Source organism: Juglans regia, chromosome 7, assembly GCF_001411555.2.
Source record: "Juglans regia cultivar Chandler chromosome 7, Walnut 2.0, whole genome shotgun sequence".
Taxonomy (NCBI): domain Eukaryota; kingdom Viridiplantae; phylum Streptophyta; class Magnoliopsida; order Fagales; family Juglandaceae; genus Juglans; species Juglans regia.
In genome coordinates, this window is record NC_049907.1 from 27,209,470 (window position 1) to 27,223,145 (window position 13,676).

Below are 13,676 nucleotides of genomic sequence, written 5' to 3' on the forward strand. Positions count from 1 at the left end.
AAACCTTTTGAGACGGTCTTTTAGAGACAAAATAGAGATGAAAATTTTTTTATCTCCAAAACTATTTTGGGACAAAGTTGGGGTTTTTCGAGACAACATTCAAAAAACCATATCTCTTGTAGTGACACCAAGTAGCGAAGATGTCCCTTAAACAAGAAAAATATTATACGCTACACTATCATCACATTTTCAACCTCTAATATAAAATGTGACACATTTATCACTATTAGATTATCCTTTATTGGATGATTATTTATCATTTAATAGTGATAAATGTGTCACATCTTACATAATTGGATGAAACTAGGATGGTGGTGTAGAGAATTACAGAAGATAATGCAATGAAAATTTTCCTCAATTGTATTGATGTTCTTTGAACATTATTTATACAGATTACATACCAAAAGTAAGAAGTTACAGCAATCTAAGTATAGAAAGAATGGAGAGATTTACAACGGCTAGCAAGAATCAAGCTGTATCATTTATTTACATTAATGATAGAAATCAGTAGCACTCATCTTGGTAAGAATACTCGCATGATCTTAGGCTAGGAATCTGGGTGATTTGCTTTGACAGGATAGTGGTTTGGTTAATAAATCAGCAAGTTGGTCTTGAGTGTGGACATGTCGGACTTGAACTGTTCCTCACTGAACTAGATCCCGAACAAAATGAAGATCAATTTGTATATGTTTCATCCTTGAATGTTGAACAGGATTGAAACTAAGATGGGTAGCGCCAAGATTATCACAAAGCAGCAAAGGAGTGGAGGTGAGCTTGAAACCAAGTTCTTGAAAAAGAGATTGTATCCAAACAGTTTCAGAGGCAACATTAGCAAGAGCTCTGTACTCAGCTTCCGTTGAAGATCGTGCAACGACATGTTGTTTCTTGGAGCTCCAAGAGATGGGATTGGAACCAAGGAAGCAAATATACGCTGAAGTGGAAGTGCGATCATCAAAATTTCCTGCCCAATCAGCATCTGAAAATGTTGTGAGAGTAGGAGCTGCCCTGCATGTCAGTTTAACACCATGAAAGATAGTCTGCTTCAAGTAGCGCAAGAGCCTCTTTGTTGCTGTCCAGTGTGTCTGAGTGGGCTTGAGCATGAATTGAGACAATTTATTCATAGCAAACGAGATGTCTGGGCGAGTAAGGGAAAGATATTGTAGACTGCCAAGGACCTTTCGATATTCAGTGCTATCAACAGAAGCAGTTCCATCATTGAGTTTGAGAGGTATGCTGGTGGAGAGAGGTGTAGAGACCTCTTTGGCCCCAAGCATGTTGGTATTTGACAGTAAATCCCGTACATATTTATGTTGGGAAAGAAAAATTCCATCCTGAGTGGGTAAGACTTCCACTCCTAAGAAATAATGTAAGGACCCCATGTCCTTTAAAGAAAATTTACAGCCGAGTTGCTCAATGATGGAAGTCACAAATTTTGAATTATTTCCAGTAAGTACTAAATCATCCACATACACCAGAAGATAAGAGATAATTGAATCATACTTATAAATAAACAATGAAGAATTTGCTTGTGAATTTTTGAAACCAAACTGGAGCAGGGCATTCTTCAGGGCTGAGTACCATGCCCGTGGTGCCTGTTTTAGGCCATAAATGGCCTTGCGAAGACGACAGACATGGTCAGGTTTGGTTAAGTCTTTAAAGCCCGAGGGTTGCATCATGTAAACAATTTCACCAAGTTCCCCATGTAAAAAGGCATTATTGATGTCCATTTGTCTTAAACCCCAACCATTCATCACAGCAATGGATAAAACAGTCCGAATTGTGGCTGGCTTAACCACAGGACTGAAGGTCTCCTGATAGTCCACTCCCGGACGTTGATGATATCCTTTAGCCACAAGACGGGCTTTAAATCTGTCCACAGACCCATCAGGTTTGCGTTTTACTCGAAAGACCCATTTACAACCTACCGGATTACAGTGACTTGGAGGAGGAACCAAGTCCCATGTCCCATGCCGCATGAGGGCAGTTAATTCGTGAGACATGGCCGTACGCCAGTGAGGTTGAGAAATGGCTTTACTCACACAGGTAGGTTCTATGATCTCGGGTAGGGGATGGTTTGTGACATTGTGCATTTGTTTGGGTTTGAATATCTGATTCATGGACCGGGTGGTCATATGATGGGTCCGCGGGATGGTTGGGGGTGGATTTGGTGAGAAAGTTGGGGATTCATGCTCAGGTGGGTGGGAATTTTGGTCTGGGACAGAGGTGGTTGAGGGTTGATGCAGATTCGGCAATGGGTTGGGAAGGTTAGGGTTTATAGTGGCCGAATTTCCAACATTAAAATCAGAATTAAAGGGAGCATGAAAATCAAAGGAAGAAGAGACTTGAGGATTACCTAGAGGTGCCGTGACCATGGTGGGAGCATCAGCCGGAGACACTGTTGGTATAGGAGGCATCACGGGTGGCACGACAACAGGAACCGAAGGAAGAACCTGTGTGGGAATCGAGTGAGAGTGTGAAGGGGAAGGCTGTTTGGTCTGTGGGTTTTGGGCCTCGTCAAATAAGACGTGCCGTGAGATGTAGAGCCTGCGTGTATTTGGATCAAGGCACCGGTAAGCATTTTGAGTGAGCGAATAGCCCAAAAAGATGCAGGGAATGGATTTGGGCTCCATTTTGTGGTTATTGTATGGTTTGGTGAGAGGATAACACAAGCAACCAAATTTTCTCAATTTGAGATAATTGGGTTGTTGACCAAAAAGAGCCTGGTATGGTGATATATTTTGCAGCAAGGATGTGGGTTGACGATTTATAAGATATGTTGCTGTTTGAAAAGCATGAGGCCAATATATGAGAGGTAAATTGGCATCGTGAAGTAATGTGAGACCGGTTTCCACAAGATGATGGTGACGTCGTTCCGAGACACCATTTTGTTGTGGTGTGTGTGGAGCGGTGGTTAAATGACTTATGCCATGAAGAGAGAAAAAAGATTTTAAGCGCACATATTCTCCTCCATTATCCAAGTATATGGGTTTAATTTTGCATTGAAACCGGTTTTCAACAAGCTTTTTGAATAGGGGAAAAATTGTTGCAACCCCGGATTTTGTTTCCATGGGATAAAACCACATATATTTGGTATGATCGTCAACAAAAAGAAGATAATAGCAGGAACCATCTAAACCAACACAATGGGCGGGACCCCAAACATCAGTATATATAAGTTCAAGAGGGGCATTGCTCAATAGACTATTAGAAGCAAAGGGTTGTTGATGAGCTTTATTGATGGAGCAGGAAGAACATAAAAAAGATTCTTTATTTGTTGTGACTGGAAGTGAAAAATTGCGAACAACATTGTGAACAATTTTGGAGGACGGATGACCAAGACGTTTGTGCCACCCGGCAAGAGAGGTTCGTTCATGCACATTTGCAACCTTTGGAGAGACCGCCAGTGTTTCCGGGAAGATGTAGACACCATTTTCACATGCACCTCTTAGCAGGGTCACTCCCGTACTCTTGTCCTTCACAAGAAAATGAGAAGGGTGAAATTCTATAAGCACATTATTTTGTGATGTAAAATGATGCACAGATATGAGATTTTTAGAAAGGCTTGGAACACAAAGTGTATCGTTGAGAATAAAAGTCTTTTGTGGTGATTTTAGTGTAAGGGATCCTATGTGTGAGACAGCCAAACCTGAACCATCACCAAGTACGACTTCATCAGTACCATCATACTCATAATGGATGGATAAATTGTTGAGATCTCCGGTGATATTATGGGACGCAGCGGAATCCATGAGCCATTTATTTTCTGTGACATGAGAGGCTGAAGTACAATTGGCAGTCACTGCATTAGAGTTTAGTTGAGGACAAAACTTGGCCGTATGACCAATCTGATCACATAGTTGGCATTTGGGCTGATATCTCTTCTGATTTGAGTTGGGCCGGCCAGTGTATTTTGTATTCGGCCGGTTGTCTTTATTTTGGCCCTGATTTCGCGAGAAACCAGAGGGCTTGCCGTGATGCTTCTGTGAAGGATTTCCAAAAGTTTGCCTTCGGTTGGTGTAGTTTGCCGACACCACAAGCTGTTGAGTGGCCGACTCTAGCCGCCGGAGGTAGCTGTCATGGCCAACCAGAAGGTCATGAAGCTCTTCGAAGGTCAAGGATTTCTCCCTTGCACGGATTGGAGCGGCTATTACCCTGAAATCAGAACCCAAACCGTTATGAATGTAAAGGGTGAGATCATCGTCAGAGATGGGATGGTCGATTAGAGCTATCTCATCAGCCAGTGCCTTTATGGCATGAAGATACTCTGGAATCGATCGATTACCCTTTTGAATCAAGGTAATTTCTTCCTTGAGTTGCATTGCCCTCATTCGGGATCTGCTAGCATACATGTGATTTAATTTTTTCCATGCCTCGCATGACGTTTTAGCGGTAGCAATGAGAGGAGTGATCGTGGTGGAGGTGGAGGCAAGGAGGGCGGAGAGAATTAATTTGTCCTGCCTAACCCAGTGGGTTATTTGTAAGGTAGATGACGGAGTGCCATCAGATTCAGGACATACGGAAGTGCCTGTGACATAATCTAAAAGATTATACCCAATTAGAAGAGCTTCAAATTGGGCACGCCACTGGGGAAAGGTGGAGGAAGTTAATTTCTCATTGATTTGGGCTGTAATGTTGAGAGCAACCAGTGGGATTTCGGTGGGAGAGAAAGGTTGATTGTTTGGAGAGGAAGACATGTCGGAAGAAGGGATCGTATTCTCGTTTGAGTTTTGGTCGTCTGATACCATGTAGAAAATTACAGAAGATAATGCAATGGAAATTTTCCTCAATTGTATTGATGTTCTTTGAACATTATTTATACAAATTACATACCAAAAGTAAGAAGTTACAGCAATCTAAGTATAGAAAGAATGGAAAGATTTACAACAGCTAGCAAGAATCAAGCTGTATCATTTATTTACATTAATGATAGAAATCAGTAGCACTCATCTTGGTAAGAATACTCGCATGATCTTAGGCTAGGAATCTGGGTGATTTGCTTTGACAGGATCTGCCTTGATAGGTGGTGTGGTGTATAGCATTACTCCTTGAACAATAGCTAGCATTATAAGCTCTACCAGAAATTCTCCAAAATGTAAGGTAAAAGGATCCAATCGCTCTCTCACTATTCTTTCACTTACTAAGCTTATGAGACTCTTCAACTTAAGCATTGGAGCTTTTAACGACTATGTGTAACCAACAGAATGACAATAACAAGATGAACGGTAGGAATCCCAGCAGCGTTTAGCAAAGATAAAAAGGAGGTTGTTATAGATGGCGTAGGCCATGTAGGCACTGCATTGGCAGAATGAGCGCCTAGGGCAGAATGAGCGCCTAGGGCGACCTACAAGTACGAGGAGGAGATCAAGGGGGTAGGCAGTCATCACGCAAAGTCCTCAATGATGAAGGATCATGGGATCAAGAGGGTCAACTGTGGGGGAGTGTGAAGAGAGGTGCCTAATAGATGAGGGTTGCGAGGCCATCAACTATGGACCGCACGCTCAACAATACCAATTACGTCTCGTTTCCTCCAGAAAAGAATGGCGATCACACTTTCAAGAAATGTCCAACAATGAATAACTTGATGCATAAGGGGGCAAGAGGTTGTACGTAGTTCAAAGAAAGAGGCCCAAGGAGACCGAACCAATAAAGAAGCATATCAAGGAGCTCAAGAAGTTGAGGCTGGTAGAAATGGAGAGAAAAAAAGAGGCAAGATACTAGGAAGGGGAGAAAGTCTAGCTAGGAGATGGCCCACAGGTCCCTTATTGACTATATATTATGGGAGGATAGTCATTTTGTTTGCAAGAATGGCTCAAGTCAATTAGTTAGCTCGTCATGAAGAACTATACTCGGTATGGCCGCCATAGAAGATGCAGAGAGGGCTGAAGGACCCATCATCACAGTGATGATGACTACAAGGGGTGCAATACCGACACGACCAATACATATATTTATCATCTATGCCAATATGCATTTTATCATGCACTAACACCGCCCAAACATTTATAAACCAGCTGCATCAAGTCTTTTATAGCTTCTTTTGGGGAGATTATGAGAGCCATATATACATGGGAATTAGAGAAAATGGGTTGCCTAGTTGAAAATGTGTAAACCTTGGGAAGAATGCATGGAATAATTAGATACTGAAACTTGCAAGAGGCTTAATTTTTATATAATAATTTAAACCTATCAATCACATTCTTTATCCGCTTCACGTTAATTCCTCTTACTCCTCATTGTGGAAATTTAGGAGTTAATTCATCCCTTAGTTGCCAAAACATAACACTTGGAAGCTTGGAGAAGGTGTTACAAATTTTTGGTTTGTGATATGAAGGTTTGATGGCTCAAAGGCATAGAAAAGCTCGTTGATAAGGCCTTGTTTGGATTCAAAAAGCATCTCAACTAATCTCATCTCATCTAATTATTACACTTTTCAAAATTTTCAAACAAAATACAATAAACAATTCAACTTTTTCAAATCTCAAAACAAAAATAATATTAAAACATAATTTTCTAACAATATTTTATTGAACTTTCAACTTTTATCTCATCGCATCTTATCTCAACTCACTAACTAAACTTATTACTCAAGGATCTCCACATCTATATATACTTGTCTCAGTTTTTCTTTTTTCTCTCAGTTGGATGGAGAGCTACTAGTACTAACTCTATCGAAGTTAGGTGTGTAACTAGTCCAGTCCGGTCCGGTTTTGAAAAAAAATTAGGATTGAACCAATATCTACCAGTTTTACATTTTTTAAAACTGATTACGCACCAGTTATTTGCCTAAACCAGTACATTCGGCTTTACCGATTCCGGTCCGATTCGGTCCTGTTTTCTGATTTTAATAAAATGCAAATTTGTCATAAAAAATATGTTTATATAAAAAATAAAAAAATAAAATCTGCTTTAAAAATCTATTTTAATTTATCTGATAAATTAGAACTTTAATTAGGTGTAGATGTTAGTAATTTGTTAATGGTGGATTGGTGATAGGTTAGTTAATTAATATTCATATCATACATTAGTTAATTACATTAATATTTGTAATTGCTTTATACTCACTTGCAAGTTGCAACTTAGGTATTTTACAAAACTTTATCTAATAGAAATGTATAGAGATGTATTTATCAAAATTAATAGATATTATAATACTAAATAATTATAGGCTATTCCAATACTAATAGTAATACTAGCACTATATACTATACTAAAAGTGATATTAATACTATATATAGTTATAGTGATATTAATACTAACATATTTAGTTAACTATATTATTATACATATATTATGCTATAACTCTTATGATATATTAATATATACTAATACTATATATTATACTATTATAGTGTTACTACTACGTACATATAGTATATATATATATATATATATATATATTATAGTGATTTAGTGATACTAATATGTACTATATGTTATACATTATGGAATACAAGCCTATAACCTGCGCAATACATAGACCATTATTTATGCGCAATGTGCGGTGCCATACCACACCTAAAGTCCTCATAAATCTCTAATTAAACACGACTTTGTAATTATAACCAAAGACACTAAAATAACCTATATTCGCCAAAACCTAAAATCTTAATAACACTAAAATTAGTCTCAACTGTTAATCCTAAAAAGATAGGGGTATTTTTGTAATAATGTTCAACAGAAACCTAAAAAGACCTAAAAGTGACTTTAACTTATAAAGAAAACAGAGGCCATCGGGAGAGTGGGAGAAAGGCGTGCAATAACTTACTGAGAGAAGGAAAAGTTCTGCAATGGACTCATTGAGAGAGGAGGCTGATGCGCAGCGGCTTTGGGTGATTGGGGAAAGATCGGTTCTTTGGGCAGTGGTGGTGCGATGCCAAGAGAAGGAGAGAGAGAGAGAGAGAGAGAGAGAGAGAGAGAGAGAGAAGGGATGGAACTGCTTGTCATGGCTTACCAGGAGAGACACAGCGGACCTGGAGCGGCGTGGAGTTCTCTGTGCTGGTGGTAACGACAGGTCAGAGCTTGGCGATGTGGCTCACAGTGGAAACACTTCCCCTATTTCGGTGGAATAAACAGAGGCGGCTTTCGTGGTTTAGTGTCAGGTCTTCCTTTCCATCATCTCTAAATGCCCCATTTGGTCTTGGTATGTAGTTATCTCTCTCTCTCTCTCTCTCTCTCTATTTCTCATCTAATATGGATTTGAGATTGAAATCCAGGGTATCCATATCGAAAGACTCTTGCTTTTCACTGTGTTTGGGTTTGTTTCGTTCGACTTGGATTGGTGAATACGCGAGGAAGTAAATTGGTGGGTCTTTGTTTGGAGGTGAGTTTGGTTTAAATTTTTGGGGGAAAACATGTTTTAGAGGGACCGTGAGAGGGACAACAAAGAGCAAAACGGTGGACCACCTTGTGGGCAGGTTCGGGTACTTGTTGTTGGCGACTCAGGTGCTTGTTATTTTTTAGTTATAAATTTGTTATCTTCTTTCATCTCTATTCTGTAACGCAACTCACTGCTTGGAGAACGTGTTTGAACAAAGACCAAGTTGGGAGTTCAACCGTCTGGACTCACCGCTTGGCTTTTCATCTTTCTCTCTTTTCACCGCTTGACGTTTCAGATCACCTTCTTTTTCACTTGGTGCAAGTCTCTTTTGCACCATTTCATTTCCGAATTTTATGGTATGAATGCCAAGTAAGCAATTGAAAACTTTGTTTTTATATAATTAAATAGATATATTATATATTATATAATAATACATTGATACCAAATTATTACTAATACTATATACTATACTAATAGTGATATTAATACTATATAATAATATATGCTCATAGTGATATAGTCATAGTGACATAAATACTATATATAGCTATAATGATTTAGTTATAGTGAATCAGTGATTAGTATAACTATATATTAGTATTAGTTACAGTGATTCAGTATAATTATATTAGTATAAGTTATAGTGATTTCAGATTTAGTATAACTATATTAGTATTAGTATAAATATTATATAAGGTTATAGTGATTACTGATTAGTATAACTATATATTAGTATTTGTTATAGTGGTTTTAATTTAGTATAACTATATAATAATATTACCATAACTATCAATACATTATATAACTATATCACTGATAGTTAAACTAATACTAATAGTATTGGCATAAAATATAATTAATATATTTACTAATATACATTTAGTATACTAATTAATTAAAACGAAATGTAATTAATATACTAATGTGTATTAGTATTAATAATGTATTATATATTTATCAAAAGGAATATGTTGAGAATTTATTAGGCCATAAAATGTTATTCATATATATATATATATATATATATTATGTTTAAAGCATATGATCAAATAAATTTTCATTTTTAAGATTAAAATTTTATGTTATAAATTATAATTACATTATCTTATATATAATTATAATTTATATTATTATATATTATATATATAAATTTTATATAATATAAAAAATATTATATATAATAGTAAAAAAGTTAATTTAAATTATATAATATAGTGAACCGGTCCGGTCCTAAAAAGCATAGAACCGGAATCAGACTGGTTCGAGCTTGTCCGGTTTGATTTTTCGGTTATTTTTTAAACCCTTAATCGAAGTACATTACCAGATCAAAAAGTGATGCCGTTATGCAACTATGGATGCCTTAAAACACTGGTGAAATTTCTCACATGTCAACTAGAGAGTTGCTTCGAACCTCATGCCTGTTGACATTGCCATCCAAAATTTGCCTCTAAATGCCTTTGTTGCCCTGTTCTTCTTCAAATTGAATCTACTGCTCATATATTTGCTAAAGTAAATTTGGCTACTGAAGTTTGGAATCCTTTTTTTAGAAATAGTCTATTGATTTTTCTCATTGCTAATCTTAAACTAGCTAGACTAGGGCTAGATTGATGCAATGGTGGCAAAAGTCCAAGAGGAATGGCCAAGTTAGCAATATTTGAGTTTTAATTCTCATGGTCATTTTTGTGGGTAATTTATGGCTACCAAGAAGTAATGAGTATTATAAGAATATTGAAACCCTCGTGCATCAATTATATAAAAAAAAAATCAATCAATTATAATAACATGGATGTTCGTTAGGTAATTTGTTTTTTGAAAGAAAGCTTTAAAGCTTATACCATTAAGTCAAATCTGAAATACATGAAGGAATGTCCTCCATAGTAATCATTACATCAGAAATGACTAAGGCTTCTTTTGCCAAAACATGAGCTACCACATTTCGACTCCTTTTAACATGTGTAACATTCCAATGAACAAAACTCCTAAGTTTCATCTTTGCTTCAAAGATAAACATGCCAAAATAGGTCAGTTGATCCTCGTCTTTTTTCAAAACTTGGACTATTTGTAAAGAGTCCCCTTCAACAATAACCTTGGTTAGTCCCAATTCCAGTGCAAAGCTAACTACTTGCAGTGCCCCATATGCTTCAGCCAGAGAAGGAAGAGGAAACATGCATTGGTTCCTTCTCATCGTAGCAATTATTTTCGCTTCAAAGTTTCTGACTATTATGCCAATTCCCACTCTAGCTCTTGTTTTGTCCACTGCTGCATCCCAATTCAGCTTTTGAAAATGAGTGGGAGGAGCTTGCCATTTAGTAATGCTGCTATTGGTAGGTACTGAAGAACTTCTCTAACCCTCCATTTCTTTCAACATTTTCAAATTCTGAGAGGCTGCACTGACTACTGTATTTGGATGTCTGAACACTTGGTTAAAAATAAACTCATTCCTCTGCCACCACATCTGCTTTGCTACCATGGCAAATTCCTGAAGATAATCTGTATCCATAGTTCCTACAATAGCCTCAAAAATTTTCAACATATTCATCTGTGAGAAAAGGCTTTTCTGTAGACTCTTTGAACATTGACTCCAAACATCCCTTGCTGATTCACATTCCCACAAAGCATGTGTTGCTGTCTCTTCTTCAAGATTACAAATGGGGCACTTTGGATGAGCTACAATCTTCCTCTTAAAAAGATTAGTTTGTGTTGGCAATGCACTTAAACATGCCCTCCACATAAAAACTATGTCACCTGGAGTGACTTGCAAATGCCAAAGCAATTTCCAAGTCTTCTTGAAGTCATGACTACTCAAGGCTTGTCCTTTAATCGCTAGACTCCTTTCTTGATGCATATAATAGGCAATTCTGACAGTGAATATACCTAAAGAGGTTCCTTTCCATATCATCTTGTCAAAGCTAGAGGATGCGCTGATAGGTATTTGAGCAATGATGTCTGCTTCATCATTGTCAAATAGTTGCTCAACAAGCTCCATGCCCCATGTCTTTTCATCTGGCTTTATAAGTTCCTAAACTTTGGCATTAGCATCAAGCTGAGTAACTGGGCTGTGACCTGCTGATGGAATTGTTTTTGGAAGCCATTTATCGCCCCATATTCTCACCTCTTCACCAATGCCAATTCTCCAAAAAGTACCAGCCTCAATCAATGGTCTTGCTTGTAAAATACTTCTCCATATATATGATGGTTTATGTCCCAGTCTAGCTTTCAAGAAAGAAGATGCCTGAAAATACTTGGCTTGTAAAACTTGTGAAACCAAGGAGGAAGGATATTGAATCAACCTCTAGCCTTGTTTGGCAAGCAATGCAAGATTAAAACCTTCAGCCTTCACCAATGCCAATTCTCCAAAAAGTACCAGCCTCAATCAATGGTCTTGCTTGTAAAATACTTCTCCATATATATGATGGTTTATGTCCCAGTCTAGCTTTCAAGAAAGAAGATGCCTGAAAATACTTGGCCTGTAAAACTTGTGAAACCAAGGAGGAAGGATATTGAATCAACCTCTAGCCTTGTTTGGCAAGCAATGCAAGATTAAAACCTTCCAAATCACAAAAACCCATTCCTGCTTCTTCCTTAGATCTTCCCATCTTGTTCCATGCCACCCAATGTATCTTCCTTTCTACCTCTTTCTGTCCCCACTAGAAGTTGTGCATAACACTATTGATATTTCGAAGGAGTTTTGCAGGAAGCTTAAGAACAGACATGCTATATGTGGGAAGAGATTGCACAACAGCCTTGATGAAAATTTCCTTCCCTACCTGAGACAAAGATTTGACCCTTTGATTACTGACCCTCATTCTAACTTTATCAACAATGCCCCTAAAAGCTTTTTCTCTTACTTTCCCAACTACAGTTGGTAAACCAAGATACTTTTCATAAGCCATAGTGGACCTCACACCTGCAATGCTAAGGATGAATTCTTGTGTTTCCTTTGCAGTATTTTTGCTGAAAAGGATAGAGGTTTTGTCCAGATTCAATCTTTGACCCGAGGCTTCCTCGTAAATATTCAGGATGTCATAAAGATTGCCCCATTCTATTGCATTAGCCTTGCAAAATAACAAGCTATCATCTGCAAAAAATAAATGAGAAAGTCTTATTATGCCCCTAGCAAAAGGCACTCCTGTTATGATTCCTTTCTCTTCTCCTCTACTGATCATAGAACTCAAAATTTTTGCACACATTATGAAAAGGTAAGGTGATAGTGGATCACCTTGTCTTATACCTCTTGAAGGTCTAAAACTACTTTGAGGGACTCCATTGACTAAACTAGAATATGACACTGATTCAACACACCTCATCACCAAATCAACCCATGAAGTGTCAAACCCCATTTTACAAAGGGCAGATATGAGAAAGGACCATTCAACCTTATCATAAGCCTTACTCATGTCAAGCTTTAGAGCCATATATCCTTCTCTCCCTGACATTTTACAGTTCATAGTATGCAAAGCCTCAAAAGCAACAATTACATTATTCGAGATAAGCCTTCCAGGAATAAAAGCTGATTGGTATTGAGAAATAATGCTAAGCATAATCTTTTTCAACCTGTTAGCTATGACTTTAGAGATAAGCTTATATATGACATTACAAAGAGATATAGGCCTAAAATCAGCAACTTTAGTACTATTTTTCTTTTTTGGAATGAGGGCAATAAAAGTATTATTAATAACATCCATGTTGCCTTTAGAATTAAGCATAAAGAGGGTTGATTCACTGACTTGCCTTCCAACTATATTCCAGTGTTGCTGAAAGAAGGCTGCTAGATAGCCATCAAGTCCAGGTGAGCTCAAGCCATCCATTTGGAACAAAGCTTCTTCAATCTCCTGAGCAGTGTATGGCCTCTTCAGATCTTGATTCATCTCCTCAGTTACCTTGGGTCTAGTAGCAGCCAAGCATCCATCAATGTTGTGGGGACTAGATGTAGTGAAAAGATCCTGGAAGAAATCTTGAAATTGCTTGGAAATAGCAGCTGCATTGGTTATTTCCTGGCCAGTGTCATCAACAAGTCTGCTGACTTTATTAACTTTCCTCCTCTGAGAAGCACATTGGTGAAAGTACTTGGTATTCCTATCTCCCTCTTTAAGCCATTTCTACTTTGCCCTCTGCTTCCATTTAAGATTCTCCTCTTCCAACAGTTTATCAACTTCTCTCTTCAAAATTTTTATTCTGTCATTCATATATCCCTGATTACACTTCTGTAGATTATTGATTTGGGCCAGTTTGTGCTTTACTTCCTTCTTAGTGCCACTCATTGCCTGTTTGCTCTACTGTTGCAACTTATACTGACATCTCTTCAATCCTTCAGTAACATAATTTAGCTTACTAGAAGCTAGTCTTGGCCTTGCCCATT

At 37.7% G+C, this 13,676-nt stretch overlaps 1 protein-coding gene across 1 annotated transcript; it reads right to left on the reverse strand.

Annotated features, from left to right (window-relative positions):
• Nucleotides 1-10,661: 10,661 nt before the first annotated feature.
• Nucleotides 10,662-11,303, reverse strand: LOC109017984. The gene has a single exon (XM_019000169.1). The coding sequence runs from the start codon at nt 11,301-11,303 to the stop codon at nt 10,662-10,664; it is 642 nt and encodes a 213-aa protein (XP_018855714.1).
• Nucleotides 11,304-13,676: the final 2,373 nt, after the last annotated feature.